Below are 20949 nucleotides of genomic sequence, written 5' to 3' on the forward strand. Positions count from 1 at the left end.
ATTCATTATGGATCACAGAAGCTTGAATACAGAAATTGCTACCCTATATGAAAAGGCCACTGCTATTAAAGTTCATCACTTTGAACGTCTCGCGTAAGGGTTTCCAAGTAGAAGACAGATCTGGCTTTTCTAAAACGATGTAGAGACTCTTGTCTCTACATTGCTCTCTATTTAAGCCTTTGCCATGGTCTGCCTCTTCATCTGGTCCTGATGATGAACCACACTTGTTGGTTCGAAACGCGTCGGCCAAAAAATTCTCTCATGTCATTTCCACCGAAAAACTTTGTTTAATTCATTATGGATCACAGAAGCTTGAATACAGAAATTACTACCCTATACGTAAGGGACACTGCTATTAAAGTTCATCACTTTGAACGGTCTCGCGTAAGGGTTTCCAAGTTGAAGACAGATCTAGCTTTTCTAAAACGATGTAGAGACTCTTGTCTCTACATTGCTCTCTATTTACGCCTTTGCCATGGTCTACCTCTTCATCCGGTCCTGATGATGAACCACACTTGTTGGTTCAAAACGCGTCGGCCAAAAAATTCTCTCATGTGATTTCCACCGAAAGACTTTGTTTAATTCATTATGGATCACAGAAGCTTGAATACAAAAATTACTACCCTATACGGAAGGGCCACTATTATTAAAGTTCATCACTTTGAACGGTCTCGCGTAAGGGTTTCCAAGTTGAAGACAGATCTGGCTTTTCTAAAACGATGTAGAGACTCTTCCCTTGTCTTGAAATTATGTCTCTACATTGCTTTCTATTTAAGCCTTTGCCATGGTCTACCTGTTCATCTGGTCCTGATGATGAACCACACTTGTTGGTTTGAAACACGTCGGCGAAAAAATTCTCTCATGTGATTTCCACCGAAAGACTTTGTTTAATTCAGTATGGATCACAGAAGCTTGAATACAGAAATTACTACCCTATACGGAAGGGCCACTGCTATTAAAGTTCATCACTTTAAACGGTCTTGTGTAAGGGTTTCCAAGTTGAAGACAGATCTGGCTTTTCTAAAACGATGTAGAGACTCTTCCCTTGTCTTGAAATTATGTCTCTACATTGCTCTCTATTTAAGCCTTTGCCATGGTCTGCCTCTTCATCCGGTCCTGATGATGAACCACACTTGTTGTTTCGAAACACATCGGCCAAAAAATTCTCTCATGTGATTTCCACCGAAAGACTTTGTTTAATTCATTATGGATCACAGAAGCTTGAATACAGAAATTACTACCCTATACGAAAGGGCCACTGCTATTAAATTTCATCACTTTGAACGGTCTCACGTAAGGGTTTTCCAAGTTGAAGACTGATCTAGCTTTTCTAAAACGATGTAGAGACTCTTCCCTTGTCTTGAAATTATGTCTCTACATTGCTCTCTAGTTAAGCCTTTGCCATGGTATGCCTCTTCATCTGGTCCTAATGATGAACCACACTTGTTGGTTCGAAACGCGTCGGCCAAAAAATTCTCTCATGTGATTTCCACCGAAAGACTTTGTTTAATTCATTATGGATCATAGAAGCTTGAATACAGAAATTGATGATTAAGTCGAGATTGAACTATCAGGGTTGATTGATGATAGGTTAAGTTATTTTCCATCAACTATAATTGATTACCAATTGATGCAAGGTGATTTACTATTTTTGGAGTCATACTTGAGATGCTACACATGACTTTCTAATTTTAGAAAGTAACTCTAGAATTGTCAAAAATGAGATTTTAGATAAGGAAATTCATCCCTAAGCTGCCAATTTTCAACATATTTGGGTATCTCCTTGGTATGCATTTCTTTGACATGTTAATTTGATATCTCCATGCATTGCTTTTAGTCTTCCAAGTGACTCCATGTTGGTTGTCTTTCAGGTTCCATGTTGATCCATCTTAAGTTTGTTGACGCTCATGCCCTTATCTTGATGCCTATTGTTTCCTTGTGTGGGGTGGGCGGCAATATATAATGACCTTAGCAATCGGTTCCTCTTTCTTTGATTGTTCAACATATAGTTCCTTAGCCTCTTCTTCCTTCTTATGCCCTTCCCAAGGCTTTTCTTCATGTGCTTTTGTAGGCTATTCTTTTGATTCAACCTTGGATTCTTCATTTGATGTGTCATTAGGTATTGTAATTTGTTCCCCTGTAAGGACTTCTACATGTGCCTCCTTAGGTCCTTCCTATTTAATAAGAGAAATATCTTGCAATGTAATTTTCTTTTTCTTGGACCACATGTTCGAAAAATTATTTTGCACATTATTATTAATTGTACCAACTGAGCCCGTCGAAGGCTATCCCAAAACAATATCCACATCATCCATATCTATGCCATAAAAATTTGAATGCGACACATATTTATCAATGATAAACTCAAATCTTTAAAAAATTGAACATCTTCACCCTCAACCTATGTGCTTTGAATATTCTTTGTGGGTATTTGCAATCTTTTAGCCAACATTGATGGAATTATGCTTGCAACTAGGACCATTAGAAACAACGACTTGCTATTGTTGAATACCTCCTTAAACCTATAATATGAATTTGTCACATGAAAATGAATCCCTAATGCTCTTCTTATCCTTGTTTACAACATGAGACCATTTGTCTAAAAAGAGTTTTTCATATTCTTCGTGTGAGGGTGCCTTTCTATTTTCATAGTTATGTTCATGTGATAGAATTGTTCTCCAAGACATTGGATATAGAGACCATATCCATTTTATGCGCTCATCAAAGCTAAGACCAACATCTATAAAAAAAAAAACATTTTGCTTATTATAACCTAAAAATAGATATAGTAATTTATAGAAAATCAATTACTTATCAATGGAAGTCCTTTACATAATTAGGGTTTGAGTCAACTAAAAGGATCAAAATCTTTTCCATACTTATTGGATTGTCTATACTATGATTCCAATTATGAAATGCCATAGCTTCTTTGGATCTGCTTGCACTAGTTTAAGTAAAATTTGTGCACTCTATCAAAAGATATCCAATTTGCAAACCTCATTACCATCACCATAGAAAACCCTAAAAAAAGGTTGATTTTAAACCAACAATATTTCCACTTCCCAAACTCCATTTGGAATGCTTTCTTTTCCCTAAATTGGGTATTTTTCAAGAGGAACTATAATCTATGGCTGGCTTCTATAAATTCTGCACAAAAAAATTCAAAAATCAGCTTGAATGTTGCCATCCTCAATTTTCCTTCAAAACATTGGAAAAAGGAAACCACAAATTTCCATTTTTTGGCCCAAGAAAGAGTTCTAAAACCACTTGTGTTAATTTTTAGGGCCAGATTGTTCTCTGGGGTAGATAATTGCATTTATAAACTTTTTCATCATTTACATATTACATTCACCCCATAATATCATTAGCAATTATGTAGAGTGAACAATATCTACAATGTAGTAGAACAGAAAGAAACAACAAAAGAAAATCATACACAACAAAGACACCAGTATTTAGGTCACAGACTAAGGCAAAACCCCACAAGGGGAAACCCAACTAGATTCTTCTTCTATTAGATATTCATCAATTGTTCAGCTGAGATACAAAGTACAATAAGAATATATCACATCAGGTTTGATAGGGCCAACCCAAGTTAGTTCAAAACTTCGTTTGTGAACTGAACGAAACAAGTCCAAGAGAGTTGCTATCATATCACTATCATGTACTGCCACAAATCACTATTATGAACACACTACTACCATGTTAAGTTTGCTGCAATAAGGTCACTATCATACTAGGTCACTAATATGCCAGGGTTCACTGCCATGTATATATCTGTCACATATCAAAGACACGGTCATGAAGATCAAGGTCTTATATCAAAGACATTGTGAAAGTCATATTGTCAACATTACTGTTATAAGAGCACTACCACACTGTCAATAGGGGCACTGTCCTTACAAGGTTACGACCACTGCCATACAACAAGTTCATTGCAATGTCAAGGCTATTGTAACGTCAAGGTTACTGCCACTTCTTCACTACAAGATCATTGTCATATATTAGGGTTTTGTCATATGTATTATCACAACCTCACTATGATATCAAAGTCACTTTCTTACTGTTGTATAAGATACAGTCATATACAAATGCATCATATGATATAGATATCATCACTGTCAACACAAAACATATGTCATAGCCATACAACATATTGGCTTGTATTATGAGGATATTTTCCATGTATCTCTGTTACCAATCTAAGACTTATTATTACTGTTATATGGAACATTATATAGCTCATTGTCATGTGTTATATATATCACGCCTTACTGTATATATTGTCTCACGATATATAGTCATTGTCTGATCATAATGCGAGTACATACCTCAAAGTACACAATGGACACAAAATATTTAAAAACATGATGCCACTGCATTGAACCACGAAGCCACTACATTGAACCGTGATGCCATGAAACAGAGTATCTCGAACCAAGATGCCATTGAACAGAGTATCTTGAACCACAATGCAACTATGCGTATATGTTGATGCCATTGTGCATGTATGTTGATGCCACTATGCGTGTTATGAACCATAGTCCAGAGTGTGCGATCCTTTAAGACAAATGAGTCATTGTAATTTGCGATGCCATGAACCATGATGCCACTGTTAAAGAGTGTGAACTATTGTAGTATCGAGTCACATAGTATCGATATAAGCTACGGGATGTACCTCACCCGAAATTGGGGAGATTAGGAAGGATTTGTTAGCCAACTTTGAGAAGTTTAAAGAAGACAAGGCTAGGCAAAAAGAGTTAGAGGCTGAAATTGGGAGGAAGAGGAATATACAAAAAATGCTAGCTACCAACCCCCATTTTGATTTTGAGGGTTCTTCCTCTATCCCTTGTACTGATGCATCCAACCCCTTCCGATATGTTCCTCCCTCTTTTGAGTCTATTCAAGAAAAGGGAAAGGGTGATATGAATATCAAAAGTTATTTCACTCCTTCCTCTCCATCAGATGCATATGGTCCTCAACCTAGTAGAAGTCATTTGCAACCCACTTTAAATGACCATTGGAAGAAAGAATTGAGGGAGACTGCTTGTGATTACATAGCTAGATGGTGGTATGATGCTGATATCCCCTTCAATGCTTCCCATTCACCATATTATGAGCCTATGTTTGATGCCATAGATGCCGCTGGAAAAGGCTTCAAAGGCCCTACTATGCATGAGCTAAGGGGGTATCATTTGCAGAAAGAAATTGCCTCCATTAATGAGTATTTGAAAGATTTCAAGGACTCATGGGCAAGAACAGGATGTACCATCATGTCAGATGGATGGACTAATCAAAGAAACCGTACCATCATAAACTTTCTTATCTTCTGCCCACAGGGAACCATGTTTCTAAAATCAGTTGATGCATCTGATAAGGTAAAAGATGGGAAATTGTTGTTTCAGTAATTGGATGAGGTTGTTGAAGAGGTGGGGGTGGCTAATGTTGTTCAAGTCATCACAGATAATGCCTCTAACTATGTTCTTGCTGGTAAACTGTTAGAGGAAAACCACAGAACCATCACCCATGTGCTACACATTGCATAGACCTCATGCTTGAGGATATTGGCAAATTAGATTGGGTCAAAAACACTGTAGATCATGCCAAAAGCATAACAAAATCTATCTACAATCATTCATGGATTTTGAGCCTGATGAGGAAACACACAGGGGGTAGGGATATTATTAGGCCTGCCATCACTAGATTTGCTACTCATTTTTTGACATTGCAATCTATGCTTTCACAACATAGAAACTTGCAAAAGATTTTTTCCAATGAAGAATGGAATCAAAGCCAGTGATCTCACAAACTAGAAGACAAAGAATTGAAAAAGAAAGTTAATGAAGAAATATTTTGGAGAAAGGCAGCAGAGACTGTGAAGCTTGCTAAGCCACTGGTTAAGGTGTTACGATTGGTGGATGGGGAAAGATTGGCTATGGGCTTCATTTATGAGGCTATGGATTGTTGACACCTAATCCTGAATTTGGAATGTGAACAGTCATCAGAAGATGAACTGAGCAGTCACATCCTTTGTATATAACAATAGCTACCTAATGAAATAAATCGTATCAGTTTTCTGCCACACTAGAGTTACTCCTGGCCTGACATGGTATCAGAGCCAGCTCCTTGTTTTAGCTATTATGCTCTTGTAACTCCTTTGTCCTGTACTGACATGATACAGTCCTGAATTACCTTCTAGCGCTGCTCTGCCTCTGTCCTGAAATAACCTCCCTCTACCATATTCATTTTTAGCGCTGCCTCATAATGCATCTGTCCATTTTGTCCAGACAGAAGCGTTGTACGTTAAATTTTTTGTGAATAGCGCTGCCATACTGTGGTACTGACTTTTTATTCATATTCACCTACTGCCATACTGCGCTGCTCACCTTCTGAAATATCCCAACATCTGGTAATACCTTCTGGACATTGCCAGAGGCGTTGGAGGATTTGTCAGTAGGCGTTGGAGGCAGAAAGAAGCTTCCCTCATAAATCGATGGAACGATTTTCCTAATCTCTGTCTTGCTAATGCGCGCCTGAGTGTGCTGTTGGAGTGTGTTGTTGAGAATGCAGCATTCTTTTTCGTTTGAACACAGATCTGAGACAACCCGAGTCTGAAGGAGACTTTACATTCATTCATTCGTGTAAGCTGCGAAGCGAGGAACGAGGTTGTGTGATTGTCCCTCTGTTCTCTGCCATATTCTGTCGATTCAAATCCCTTGGAGTTTATTTTAGCACTAGGCGTTCCTGCTTGTTGAATGGTGCGTAACAGTTTGTTGAGACCTCTGCATACATTTGCATTGAACCTAGAGTTATCTCTACGTTAAATTGGGCAGAATTATATGTGTGGGTAAATGCTATGACCATGTATGAAAATCCGGTGAAGTCCTGTGATGTAGTTCCACATTGTGTTAATGGTATGCGAGTAATGTTGTGAGTTCATGTGCGAAGGAGACGTTATTTGTTGGTGCCTCCACGCGGAACGAGGAATGAGGCTATGTGATTGTATTTACACTGTGGTATTTACACTGCCATCGAAATCCTTTGAACGTTGTTCTTGTATTTACGCTGTCACATGTTTTACTTACCACTCCATGCTGCGTCGTATACACACCTTCGCACACCGTCGCTTTCCATTTTTTAAATAATACACCTCCGCTTCTCATTTTATTACATTGGGTATTATCCATTGAATGTTAATGCTACGGATTATTAATGTTATTGCTGCGGTATAATCCAGCATATCACAGTCCTTTGCCACTTTCACAATATTAAACATTCAGCACATTTTGCCAGCAGAAGACAGTTTTTAAATGCATTCAATAATATCTATTGTGGAAATTTGAGATGGCTCGTGGTAAGAGAAACAGTCGTGGCTTCAAGGTCTTGAGAATCAAAGGGATTTACGGTGATTTTTTTAGTCTTTTCAGTGAACTATGAAATTGTAATACCGTTGCTGCTCCAACTTTGTAGAGCTCGCGGTTGATGCCGTTGCTGCTCCAACTTTGTAGAGCTCGCGGTGAATGATTGATTATTTTTAAACAACCAAAATTTTTTCCCACATAAATTTTTTTGAGTACAATTTCACTGTATATCAGCAGAAGTATTTTTTTACAGAATGCATTCAATCATCTCTATGGTAGGAATAGTTCTCACTGGCAAGGAGAACTATCCTGAATGGTCTCGGATGATAAAACACACCCTCATCTCCAATGAGTTGTGGAAAAGAGTGTGTGTCGGAGAAGGAGACAATGACCCAGCGCAGCCTACATCAGACAAAGAGCTCGTCATTTGGGAAAACAAGAATAGCAAAGCCTATGCATTAATCGCAGCATCTGTAAATGAAGAGGTGAGTCGCCATATTTCATCATATTCGACTGCCTTTGAAGCTTTACAAAAGCTGAAAGAACTCTATGACTCACATTCTGCACTTGAAGTTGTTCAGCTCATGATTAAACTCTTCACTCTTGAACTGAAAAATAATGATCCTCTTGCTCTTGCATCTGAAGTAAAATCTATAATGCATGATATCAAATCCACTAAGGTTGAGCTGGATATCCCTCTTATTGCTTTTCTCAAGGCACTCTATCCTACTTACTCCAATTATCTTGAATCTTTACAAGCAAATGGAAATCTTAAAGATATAACCTTTGACTCTCTTGTGAAAAAGTTTGCTGAAAGAGAGAAAGCCTTTGGAAAGAAGACAGCCCCTGAATCTTCTGAAGAGACTGCGTGCCTTGCTCATAAAGAAAAGCATCCTGCTTAAGATTCTACAAGAGGAAGAGGTGGACGAAGAGGAAGAGGAAGATACTTCAGAGGCAGGGGGGGCAAACATTCTCAAGGAAAAAAGGCAGATCTACACTGCATTCGCTGCAAAAGAAATGGATCACATGATGCCTCTACATGCAAGCTACCATGGGACAAGATTGAGCAGAAAAGAAACCAACAGAAAGGTAAAACTGATGATACAGACAAAGGTAAAGCACCTGAATCCGCTCACTATATTGAGGCACAATGTAACATTGGAGTAAATGAAGATTTGTTTAATGCTTCACTTGCTTCTTCCGAAAATGATTGGTTGCTTGATTCAGGAGCAACCTGTCATACGACTCATAGAAAAGATTTTTTTGAAGATTTCACTGATAATGTTGATGGAGCAGTATACTTTGCAGATCAGTCAAAAATCAAGCCATCAGGGCTTGGCACAATCAGTCTTAAACTGCCTGGTCTTTCAGACTTTCTTCTGGATCATGTTCTATATCTCCCACAGCTCAAGAGAAACTTTCTGTCATTGGTCCACATCCGCCAGCAAGGTCACTCCATTCATATGTTTGATGGCAAGCTTGAGGTAAGAAAAGCTTCTGACCACTCACTTGTCATGAGGGGAATAGAAGAAGAAAGGCTTCTCAAACTGCAAGGAACCTCTGCTCATGCACAACATTTCTCATATATTTCTCATCATGAAGAAGGTACACTTCCATCAAGTTTATTATGGCATGCTAGATTTGGACATTTAGACTATGACAGTCTCCGCTTATTGAAGAAAAATGGTGTTGCTGGTTTGCTTACAATTCCTAGGAAACATAAGCAATGTGATGCTTGCATTCTAGGAAAGCATAGCAAACAGTCTTTTCATGATTCACATTCAAGAGCACATAGGAAGCTTGAACTCATTCATTCAGATTTATGTGGTCCAATGCCTGTTCCTTCTACAAATGGAAATAAATATATCATGACATTTATTGATGATTACACCATAATGTGTTGGGTTTATTTATTGAAAAACAAATTTGATGCTTTTCAAACATTCAAGAATTTTCATAAATGGATTGAAAATGATGCACAATCTCATATTGGGTCTATTCGCACTGATAATGGAAAAGAATATACATCAAATGAATTTGAAAACTATCTTCGCCAACATGGGATCAAACATCAAACAACTGTGCTTTATAATCCCCAACATAATGGTGTAGCTGAAAGAATGAATAGAACAATCTTGAATATGGTACGATCCATGCTTTTCTTCAAAAATGTAAAGATAATGTTTTGGGCTGATGCTGTTCTATGTGCTACATATATAAAGAATAGATGTCCATCTAATGCTATAAGAAACAAGACTCCTTATGAATTGTGGTATGGACATGTTCCTTCGGTAAAACATCTCAGGATCTATGGTTCCACTTGTTATGCTTTGATACCAAAGGTTCATAGAAACAAACTTGGTGCTAGAAGTCGTAAGTGTATCTTCCTGGGGTATTCAAACACCTCCAAAGCATACCGCCTCTATGATGAAGTAAATAAAAAGTTTGTTGTATCTAGAGATGTAATTTTTCTTGAATCATCCAAATCTGACAATGTTGTTGAGCGACAACTTGATCGCTTGGATAGATTCGCTAAAACAAAATCATTTCAAGAATTTGATAATCAGATTCCACACCTTGAAGGGGGGATTCCTATTCTAGATCAACATGTGGAATCTTCTTCTGAAGAACACTCTCCCCCAGATGAAACTCCAACAACGAATGATGCTTTAAGTGATGTAATTGATAGAATTGGGAGACTCAATCTTGATTCAGTCCCAACTCAATCAACAGAGCAGCCTGGACCATCTCAGAAAGGTCCCCCAAAGTGGCTGACAAAAACACTTGAAAGTGTTCATCCTGATGAAATTGGAAAAACAAGAACCAGAAATTCAAACCGACAAAATGGAGGTGATGTAGATGACTCTAATTCACCTGTTGATATGGATGTTTCTTATGATTGTGAATTGAACTTGTCTACAGATTTTGAACCAACTTCCTTCAAAGAAACTGCTTCTCATGATGAATGGAAAGAAGCGATGCCAAAGGAGTATGATGCCCTCATAAAGAACGGCACTTGGAAGCTGGCTGATCCTCCATTTGGAACCAAACCAATTGGCTGCAAGTGGATCTACAAGAACAAGTACAAAGCTGACGGCTCACTTGACAAGCACAAAGCTAGGCTTGTGGCAAAAGGTTTTGCACAGAAGGAAGGGGTCGATTATGAGGAAACTTTTGCCCCCACAGCAAAATGGGCCACCATCCGAACACTCTTCGCACTAGCAGCTCAGAACGGTTGGAAAGTCCATCAAATGGATGTAAAAACTGCCTTCTTGAATGGAGATCTAAAAGAGAATGTTTTTATGTCCCAGCCTGAAGGATTTGTTGTGAAAGGACATGAACAAAAAGTATGCAAACTTGTGAAGTCCTTGGATGGCCTCAAACAAGCACCGCGAGCCTGGTATGAAAAACTAACTAAGCATCTTCTGAAACTCAACTTCAATCATTTTGATCTTGATGATGCAACTTTATTTGTCAAGAAAGTTGGCAAAACAGTTGTATATCTTGTGGTATATGTAGATGATCTTTTAATGACAGGGAACAATGAAAGCTACATTGCATCCATAAAGAAGGAATTGGGGAAAAGTTTTGAAATCACTGATTTGGGCTATGTTCATTACTATCTTGGCATTGAAGTAACCCAACATCCAAAATCCATATTTCTTTCTCAAAAGAAATACATCGGAGATTTGTTAAACAGATTTGGCATGACAGAGTGCAATCCTCTTTCTACTCCAATGGAACAAAACTTAAAGCTCACATCTATTGAAGGAAAGGAATTTGAGGATGCAACAAAGTATAGACAGCTTGTAGGAAGTCTCATCTACCTCACTACTACCAGACCAGACATTTCATTTGCTGTTGGAATCCTCTCCAGGTTTATGCAAAAGCCTTGTGAGGGACATTGGTCTGCTGCAAAAAGAGTTCTAAGGTACTTGAAGGGAACTCAAGACCTTGGAATCAAGTATACACAGGTGGACGACTTCAACTTGATTGGATACTCTGATTCAGACTTCGATGGAGACAAAGAAATTGGGGTATCTACTTCAGGATATGCTATGAGTCTTGGATCAGGAGCTGTCTCTTGGAGATCATGCAAACAATCAGTGCTAGCAGATTCCACAACAGAAGCAGAATACGTGGCAGCAGCTGAAGCAACGAAAGAAATTGTGTGGCTCAGGAAAATTCTTGAAGATTTGCAGGTAAAACAAGTACAATCAACTCCACTCATGATTGACAACACCTCTGCAATAAAGTTGGCCAAGAACCCAAAGTTCCATGATCGTACAAAGCATATCAATACTAAATATCATCTGATCCGACATCATGTTGAGGCCAAAACAATCCATCTCCGTCATTGTTCCACAAATGAGCAAATTGCAGACATCTTCACCAAAGCACTTGGAAGAGAAAAGCTTGAAAGATTCAGAACGATGCTTGGACTCACTAACATCCCTTCAGATTAAGGGGGGGAATGTTGACACCTAATCCTCTGCGATTGGGTGAATTTGGAATGTGAACAGTCATCAGAAGATGAACTGAGCAGTCACATCCTTTGTATATAACAATAGCTACCTAATGAAATAAATCGTATCAGTTTTCTGCGAAACTGGAGTTACTCCTGGCCTGACATGGATCAAGCAAAGGAGCAAATAAAGAGGGCATACAAGGATAAAGTGGCTAAGTATGGGCCCATTTGGGCAATCATTGATGAAAGATGGAACAATCAACTCCATCGCCCTATACATGCAGCTGGGTATTTTTTGAACCCACGGTATCATTATAAAGCTAAGGCGACAGGAGCTTTGAAGGGGGAGGTTAGAGATGGATTGATTGACTGCATTGATCGCATGATCCCATTGGAGTGTGATCAGTTGGAGATACACCGACAGGCCACAACCTTCAGCAGTGCCTCAGGTACCTTTGGGAAGAACCTAGCAAAGATTGCAAGGGAAGTAGATGAGCCAAGTAAACAAAGATTTCAATTTTCAAATTCTTAATACTTATTTCATTTATAATTTGAAAGTTGGATATAATTTGTAATTTTCTTGAGCTAACTCATTACACTCCTATGTTTTTTGCAGCACAATGGTGGGAGGCTTTTGGTAGCCATTGTCCTGAATTGCAGAGGTTTGCAATTCGTATTTTGAGTCAAACTTGTAGTGCTACTGGGTGTGAGCACAATTGGTCTATCTTTGAGAGGATTCACACAAAGAAGAGAAACCGTTTGGATCAAAAACAGTTAAATGATTTAGTCTATGTCCAATACAACCTCTGGCTCAGACGCAACCAATTGTTGAACAAAAGACCTGATTCAGATCCCATTGTGTTGGATGACATTGATCCAACATCAGATTGGTTAGTGGAGAGTCATCCAGTAGAGTTTGATTCTGATGAGGATCTTGATTTGGATTTACAAGTGCAGGCAACACTCGAACATAATGTTCAGTTGAATGCAGATCTTGATGCACTTGTACCAGCCTCAGGGCCAGCCCCAAGTCCTCCAGTTGCAGGTGCTTCTTCTGTGGAGCCACGACAGAAGCGCATATCTTGTCTATCTCAACTTGTAGTTGCTGCACAGCCTGCTAGTGCTACCACTTCTACAGTTGTAGTTGGAGATGATGATGAGAAGGAGCCATGGAGCCCCCTGTCTGACTCTGATGATGATCCAAAGATTGATCCACATGATCTCGGCTCCTCTGGCAGTAACCAGTAGTACTGGTCACAGTTTATTTTTGTTGTAGAGCCCATTTCTAGCCTCCTTGGTTATGTGTCTTTGTTTTGATCTCTATATCATGATCATGTATGTATTGGACAGTGCACTGGGTGCCATTTTAATATAATGGATATATTCATGAGCCTACTTTGATCATATGTTGTCTTCTATCTATATTCTAATGATGTGTGTTTGGAAACATGAATGAAAATCTTTAAAATTATGTTTTTTTATAAATAAAAAAATTATTTAATGTATTTTTTTACAACAACCAAGTCATTGAAATCGAATCAGCCGAGTAGATACCGAGTCGGAGTCGAAGTTGGAGTCGACCCTCGGCCGAGTCGGTGTCGGAGTCAGAGTTTTAAAACATTGCTCTGTACACGATCTTTGAACAAGATCCACCTTGCATGTCCTAGGTAGCAATGGAGGCGTTGCTAAACATTGCAGATTGGTACGCCTCAACTGATGGCACCTTCATCAAGATGTACAACGCGGAGTAGGCTTCGCATTTGTTGTCGAAATTTGCCATGGACAACCTGGTCATGCAGTAGGTTGCATACCACATCTCAACAGGGTAATCAGTTGGATTGCACAGGAAGAAGAAGGCACCATGGCTTATCCTTCCTTTGCGGATTGGGTTGTATGCAATCCAGAATTTGAAAGAAGCAGATGCCGAGGTTGAGGACTTCAAGAAGTTTCATTTTGGCACCAATAGTTTCAATCTGTACGATCCACATGGTTTATGCAGGGACCACTGTTCGAGAGTGTACTATCCTTGGATCCACGGGGCATGTCATTGGCCAGAGGAAGACCCATGGAGATATTGCTATAACTCCTCTAGGCTCAATGAACCGGTCAGCATGGAAGTAGAGTGGCTAGCAACACTCAAGGCAGTAGCACCACAGGGAGCGGCAACAACAGTAGCTACAAGCAGCGAGTATGCGCAAGACAAAGGTAAGAGGAAGATTGCCGAAAGCGCAGAGGCGGAGCAAAGCTACAAGTTTAAGGAAGATCCACTTGTTGAGAGAGTAGCTTTGGAGATAGAAGCAAAGAGGCGATAGCGCGACAGGAGAGGAGCGCAAAAAAGGAGAGATAAGCAAATACTGGAAGAGACGGAGAGGAAGTTGCAGGAAGTAGAGCAGAAGCTCAAAGAAGAACAAGAGCTACGCAAAAGAGAGAAGGAAGTGCAACAGGAACAAGAACAGGAACAGGAGGAAGTGCAAGGCGCACAGACAGTGCAAACTGCACCGATACAAATTGAAGACTCAGATCCACCAGCAACAAATGAGGAACAGGGTGACTAGCCGCTGGAACAGAAACTTGCTCAGCAGGATGAACCGATCGATGAACAAATGGACACGGAGATGGAACAACCGAAACAAGATCAGGACACTAACCTCATGCCAAAAGCAACTGAGGTCACCCCACAAGCTTCACCAACTCCAGCAGCAGAGCAAGTCCCAAGTGAACAAGGGGATACCGTTCTCCTTGAGGATAATCCGGGAACAGATGTGTACAACATAGCCTTTGATGAGTCACAACACAGAGTTGTACAAGCACGTAGAGCACACATCCTAGATGAGCATGCATCACCTGCGCACTTTGAAGAATGAGTGATTGTGTCAGATGTGCGAAGACATCCAGCTGCCTTAGCCAATGCTACAAAGGCTTATACCGAAGCCACGAGCTCAAGTGTGAAGTTCTTGATAGCAGAAAATGAGTGTATGGCTAAGTAATAACAAGCAGCAAGGCAGAGAGAAGAACAATCAATAGGATCTGCCAGGGAAAAGATGAAGAAAGCGATACTTGCTGAAGTATCCACTCTTGAGACAGTCATGCGGAGACTGTATGACTGGTTCGTCACCGTGTAGAAGGCAGTGGTCCATCTACATGGTCAGTAGCAGCACTGCACTAAGATAGCGCGAACACTCACAAATATACACGTCGATGTTAATCATGTACAAACATGGACAATGAGGTACAAGGGAGCCCCGCTTCACTTGCACAAGATTATGAAGCCGCGAGCAGAGTTGGAAAAATCACACATCCGGAGTCTGATCTAGAACTATGAGGAACTCCCACCGCTCATCACCAACGTTGAGGCTTCGTACGCACATTTGTACAGGAGACTCCCACTGCTCATCACCAACGTTGAGGCTTCGTACGCACGTTTGTACAGGAGTTTGGATGTCATGATGAGAAAGTATGGTACCCCGTCAATTGGAACACTCACTGAGGCCAAAGAGAAGAACCAAGTCTGACTAGAGCTCGACGCGTACTTTGATCAGTTGATGCATATGGCCACCAATGCAAATTTACAGATCAGCACAGAGAACATCCAAAGATATGGTGTCGGTCCGACCGTGCTCAGGACTAAGCTGCGCATGTTACAGTACGAGTTGGACAGACGTTCCAGATCAGTATACCCGGAAGCGATGGAGGCAAGAGTTGATTTCCAGAAAAAACATCATCAAACAGTACGCGGACACCATTGCACAATACCAAGCATGACATCAGTTCATCACCGAGAATCACGGAGAGGATGTTGATGAGCTGGTCTTTCCATAGCCATCTGAGTCTTAGTGTTGTCTTGTCTGGCTAACTCAAGCTTATTTTGTTATCACATGGGTATATGTGGAAAACGTATTATTATTGTAAACATGATGTAAAGTAAAATTCCAAGTGTCATTAGTGGAATGCAAACAATCATATGTAATGTAAAGAGTTATATGTAATGAAGTTGAAGAGTCATGAGGGTATTCCAAGAGTCACAAAGGGAAATGTCAAGGGTCACCCCACCCTTTGTTATAAATAGAACCTCATAACTCATAGAAATGGGTTTTGGGAGCCAAGCTTTTGCTAGGCATTGCTTAGAAAGGGCTTGGAGAGTATTGTGACGAGCCTTGGCTTTTCCATAGTGCAGAGCGAGTGCATCTCTTTGGAGGAGCAGGCAGTGTTGACTGTAACATTCCACTATTGGGGCTAGTCGCTGTCATGGTTGTATGTATGGATGGAACTCTCACTTTATATAATATAACAGAGCCGGCACGTCTTCATGCATATGTTGTTATTGTACTTCAACTATTCTGGGTACTTTAGCAATGTATGTTGTTTAACTTATGCATTTGTGTATGAACTATTTCGTATATGATTGTATGAATCTTGTTGAAGTCGTGTTGTCAGTTTAACCCATCACTTTGGATTGTCAACTATTCTTCTTTCCAACTTGTGATGTCATTCAGCTCGTGTGTTCATTTTAGGCTGCGTACTATTACAGGCTTCTAAGGGGCACACGTCCTTTTCCGCTCCATGTGTTAGAACCTCCCCATACATCTCTCTTGACTCACTGCAAGGTCACACACTTGCTTGCGACAAGCATATCTTGTTATCACAGTCAAAGCATAGCTTTACTACACACTGTTGGGACTCCTACTCCAAACGATCTGAGGTCTAGTTGGAACTTCTTACTAGGCAGATCCCCTGACATGTTGGCGGGTCCAGCGCCGTCAACACTAAGATAAGATGACATAATCTTATTAATGTCCAGTGAATGACCACGATGACTTATTAAATTCCCTGCTTATATTAAAGGACTACAAGGAATTGTTTCACAAGCCTGCATTCCAGGCCCTTCAACTCCTGGGCCATTGTGAATCCAGTTCAATCTACAATTGTCAGGCTTTGCCTGTGTGATAATTGCCATCAGGCCTTCATGATTATAGAGGGAATTCAATCCACAACAGGTTAACAACTGACATGTTCATATTCTCAGCAACTGTAAGGTCCTATTTCTCGAAGCCAACTGGTGTTACCAACAGTAACTTCCAAGGAAATAATTTTTTTACAGAAATTAATTAAGATTTCAAAGATCTTTTTCCTTAAAGTATTAATCATTAAGAAATTGGTCATGATGATTATGCAAACCTGGTTAAGTCTTCATTAGCTGTTGTATCAAAATGTTAAGCTCTTATTAGTTACCTGCCTATAACATTTGTATTCAAAGTAAAAGTACAACCAAATGGGATTGTTCTGCAAAATACCTCAGGTGCCATCCATCTGTATGTTCCAGTTTCTGCTGTCATTAGTCCACTTTGTGTCAGAAAACGAGCAACTCCAAAATCCGCAACCTTGACAACCTTCAGAGGCAGGTGTTTATCATAAGTTACAAAGTTTCTAATAGACTCACTTCAAGAGGATGATTAAATAGATAGAAAATAGCCCCTAAAGAGAAATTTAAGTTCATAAACACCTGAAAGTATACACCTGAATCTGAGTGCTATATATGCATGTTGTTGATGTAGTAAATGTTGCACACTTGCTTGTCATTAGTAAAGGCTATGTTACAAACTGGCAATATGTATGGTATATATTAGCAAACAAGTGCATTGAGGCAGAAGCACAACCTATTCTCCATCAGAAAAAATTATTTCACAAATTGCTGATATTAACAGCTAATAAAACATATCATTATCTTAATTTTATTTCCCCAGATTAGCAGAATAGCAAGGATGTGTGGATAAGAAAAAATTTGATTGAAGACATTCCAAATGGAATCCATCCACAGTTTACGAATAAACAAAAATACATTAACAAAACTTTTCCATTTCTAACAAGTTGCAAACTATCTCGTCCAAGATTATGCATAATCCATTTATATTTCTTCGTATATTTGCAAAAGATGATTATTAATTACATCAACATTGTCTACTGTCTAGACATGAGATTCTTATATGCCCTGGCATCAACAGACACTTTTTGAGTAATATGCAGCTCCCATTGCTTTTTCCATTACACTTTTTTTTATACTAGGAAGATATAGTTTTAAGCTTGTGAATAGAGCTCAGGTATGATTGTACAACCTGAAACTTGTAGAAAGCTTAAAACACTCCATGCATGTCACAGTGTAGTTAGTATCCTTTAAAATCTTTTCCAGGACGAACATACAAAAATCAGCTGTGGATCTGTTTATATATATTAAATAGCTTATAAAAGATTTTATCTTGTACATATTAAAATACATTAGGATAAATAAATTTTGAAAGCCATATCACATAGAGGTTCATAAGGATTTTTGTATTCCTTCTATTTGTTAATTTTGCAAATGCCAGTTTCAGATTTAATATCTCATGCAGTTATTTTATCCTCGGAAATTATTAGGCCATTAAATGAATATTTCCGTAGTAAATATAATCTGAAAACTACAAACAGAAATTTCTCTGGCACTTTAACTCAGCAAATAGCAATGGAAAATATTTCAGAAAAAATAACCTGGAAAAACCAAACAAGAACAACAATTACTTTAACCCTCCAATCTCTCTTCATTAAATTTTCTCAGAAAAATTACAAGCTACCTTACCAGGGAAAATGGCCCTCTGAAATACATAGTGAATACAGCTAATGGAATCTGGCAAAATCGCCCCCTAGAAATTCATCCTGCACTTTGTTGGCTGTCTTCCACAAGTTCAGCAATCCTGGGGCTACTCTGCCCCTCCACTAATGCGACCTCAACCCTCTCGGCCCCACACTTATGGCAACACTCCACAAACTCGCCCTTGACCCTCTCAGTCTCTCCAAGCTCACAGCACACCTCGATCTCACCCTCGAGCAAATCTTGGCCTTTCTCTTGGCTGTTTCAGCTGTAAAATTCTGCTCACTCAAACTCCCAACTGCACACATTTCTGATTTCTTGAGTTTATGAATTTTTCACTCACCAAAACTACACTATGACTCTTGCAAATTCTTTAGAAAATCTCTCTCTAAATCTCTCATGTGTCTTCATCCTCTCCCTTATGTTTTCTTTATAATTTCTCCATAAGCCAAATCCCTAATCTCCAAAGTGATCAAGGGCCAGGATTATATCCTAGCTTTCTTTGGTCAATGGTGAAGATTAAATCTAAGTCAAATAATTAATTATTTATCCTTAGAAAAACATTAGCCCAATGTCTTAATCAAACAAATAATTAATCAATGTATTTTTCCTAAGTTAAAACTTAGGAAGGAGACCATATTAGTTGCTCCTCTTGAACAACCACCTAGAAAGTACTTTTGCATGCATGACACCAAGCCTATGCAAAAGACCTTCCGAAGCTATAAAATCAACACTACTTTTCTCTTAGTTGCCATATTTGGAACTATGACTCATAAGTATGGTGAGTAATGCCCAAGGATGAGTACTCAGCTCAAAACTCAACCAAGTAGCATTGGCTGAGTATTCGTCCATAAATACTTGCCATGCTTACAACAATTTGTGAGAATTTTTCAAGTATTCTGAGCAGCCCAAGTCAATACTAATTGTTCCTGGAAGTAATTTTCCAGTTTTTAGAAATGTATTTATTCTGCCAAGCATGATAAGTATGAGTATGTCAAGTACGCCAACTCGCTTACCTTGGCAAGTATAAGTCAAGAGTAAGGATGGTAACAGATTGTTTTCAATTTGCATGTGCACATGCACACACATGTATTTTAAAGTTAAGTGTGCAAACACATTTTTAAAAAAATGTATAATTATCTTCATAGCAAGGAGTCCATTCGTTCCCTAGAATGATTAGGATTAGATTTGGTTTTGGATGTTATATCTTTAAATGCTTTATCCAAACAAAAACAAGGTGCAAACAACAAACACATAGCAAAAAAGAAATATGCAGCCATGTAACGGTTAACCACAACACACAATGCACAAGATAAGATATAGACATGCCTTTTTTGAGATGATTAACTTATGCCTTGTTGCCTCAAAATCTAGCAGATATTGTGAGGGGAGCTCACAAGGCAAGAACTAGACTAAGAGGCAACACTATGAAATGTGGCCCACCATAACCATAGCCACTACCTCTTACTTTTTAGTGGACTTTCAACACAGGGTAGGCTTCCCTATATTAGGTCACCTAAACGATATGTCTAGTCCAATGGATGAAGGTGATAAATTAGGCCAAGGAGAGATGCTCTTCTTAGGAAGAAGGTTCAGATAACACAATTAGGGCAATATGCATTCTCCAAGAGGCCTAATTAGGACACAATGCAACCTAGGGTTTGAGAATAAGCAAGGTCAACAGGCTTATCTAGAGTGACAATGCCAAGAAAAGGCTTTAAATAGATGTATATAATCAATGTATGGCACGACAAGACTTCAATAAGCCTCAGGTTGAAGCTTAGGGCAAACTAGGGTTTAGCTAGGGCAAAGGACATCAACCCTAAAATGGAGGAATTAGCCACTAAAAGAGGTTGATTTTGACAAATACCTCACAACCAAGTGTTGAATCCCTCCACCATGCAACGATGCAAATGTTAGTTGAAATGGATGCCATAACCCTAGCTAGCGACTTTCCTTAAGAGGTCAAAACTCTAGGTTTGGGGAAGAAAGGTAAGATTTGAAGTAAACTTTTGGTGTGATCAACAATGTGACCAAGGCCAATCCCTTGACCTTGGGTGGAGTCTATGGGATTCATAACTTAGCAGAAATACTAAACCCTAGCAAGGAGTAAGGGAATATGAAACCCTAGGTTTCAAACCCTAGCTATCATTTTTGTGAGGGAGCAAAGTCAATGAGGAGAGCTAGTTGAAAGATTCACTCATGGGATTGTCATACAAATTCTATAAGTGGGTAATGCATACAATACCATTACTAAGATTCCATAGAATAATTTTCAACAATAACTAGCACATAGAAACCTTAGATAATTAACCATTCCATGCAATAGCCACAAAATACAAAGATTTATCAAATACAAGGAAAACTTACAATATAGAATGCATGAAATCAATCCTTTATTGCTCCAAAATGACATCTCCAATACCAAAGAATAGCTCCATAAACAAAAATCCTCAATAGATCACATCTCCACAAGATACAAGGTGCACTTTAGCTAGGCC

The 20949-nt window shown here is 39.1% G+C and overlaps 1 protein-coding gene across 2 annotated transcripts in view; it reads right to left on the minus strand.

Annotated features, from left to right (window-relative positions):
- The window catches only part of LOC149220199 (serine/threonine-protein kinase STY46-like), a 432848-nt gene that overhangs the window by 75786 nt on the left and 336113 nt on the right, over positions 1–20949 (minus strand). For both annotated transcript variants that reach the window (XM_089384695.1, XM_089384696.1), the window contains exon 12: positions 17121–17216. In XM_089384695.1, the coding sequence (XP_089240821.1) occupies positions 17121–17216 (96 nt within the window). The remainder of the gene's footprint in view (positions 1–17120; positions 17217–20949) is intronic.

The sequence above is a fragment of the Pinus tabuliformis genome, chromosome Q, assembly GCF_031772625.1.
Source record: "Pinus tabuliformis cultivar Carrire ecotype Pingquan chromosome Q, CPIR1, whole genome shotgun sequence".
NCBI lineage: Eukaryota > Viridiplantae > Streptophyta > Pinopsida > Pinales > Pinaceae > Pinus > Pinus tabuliformis.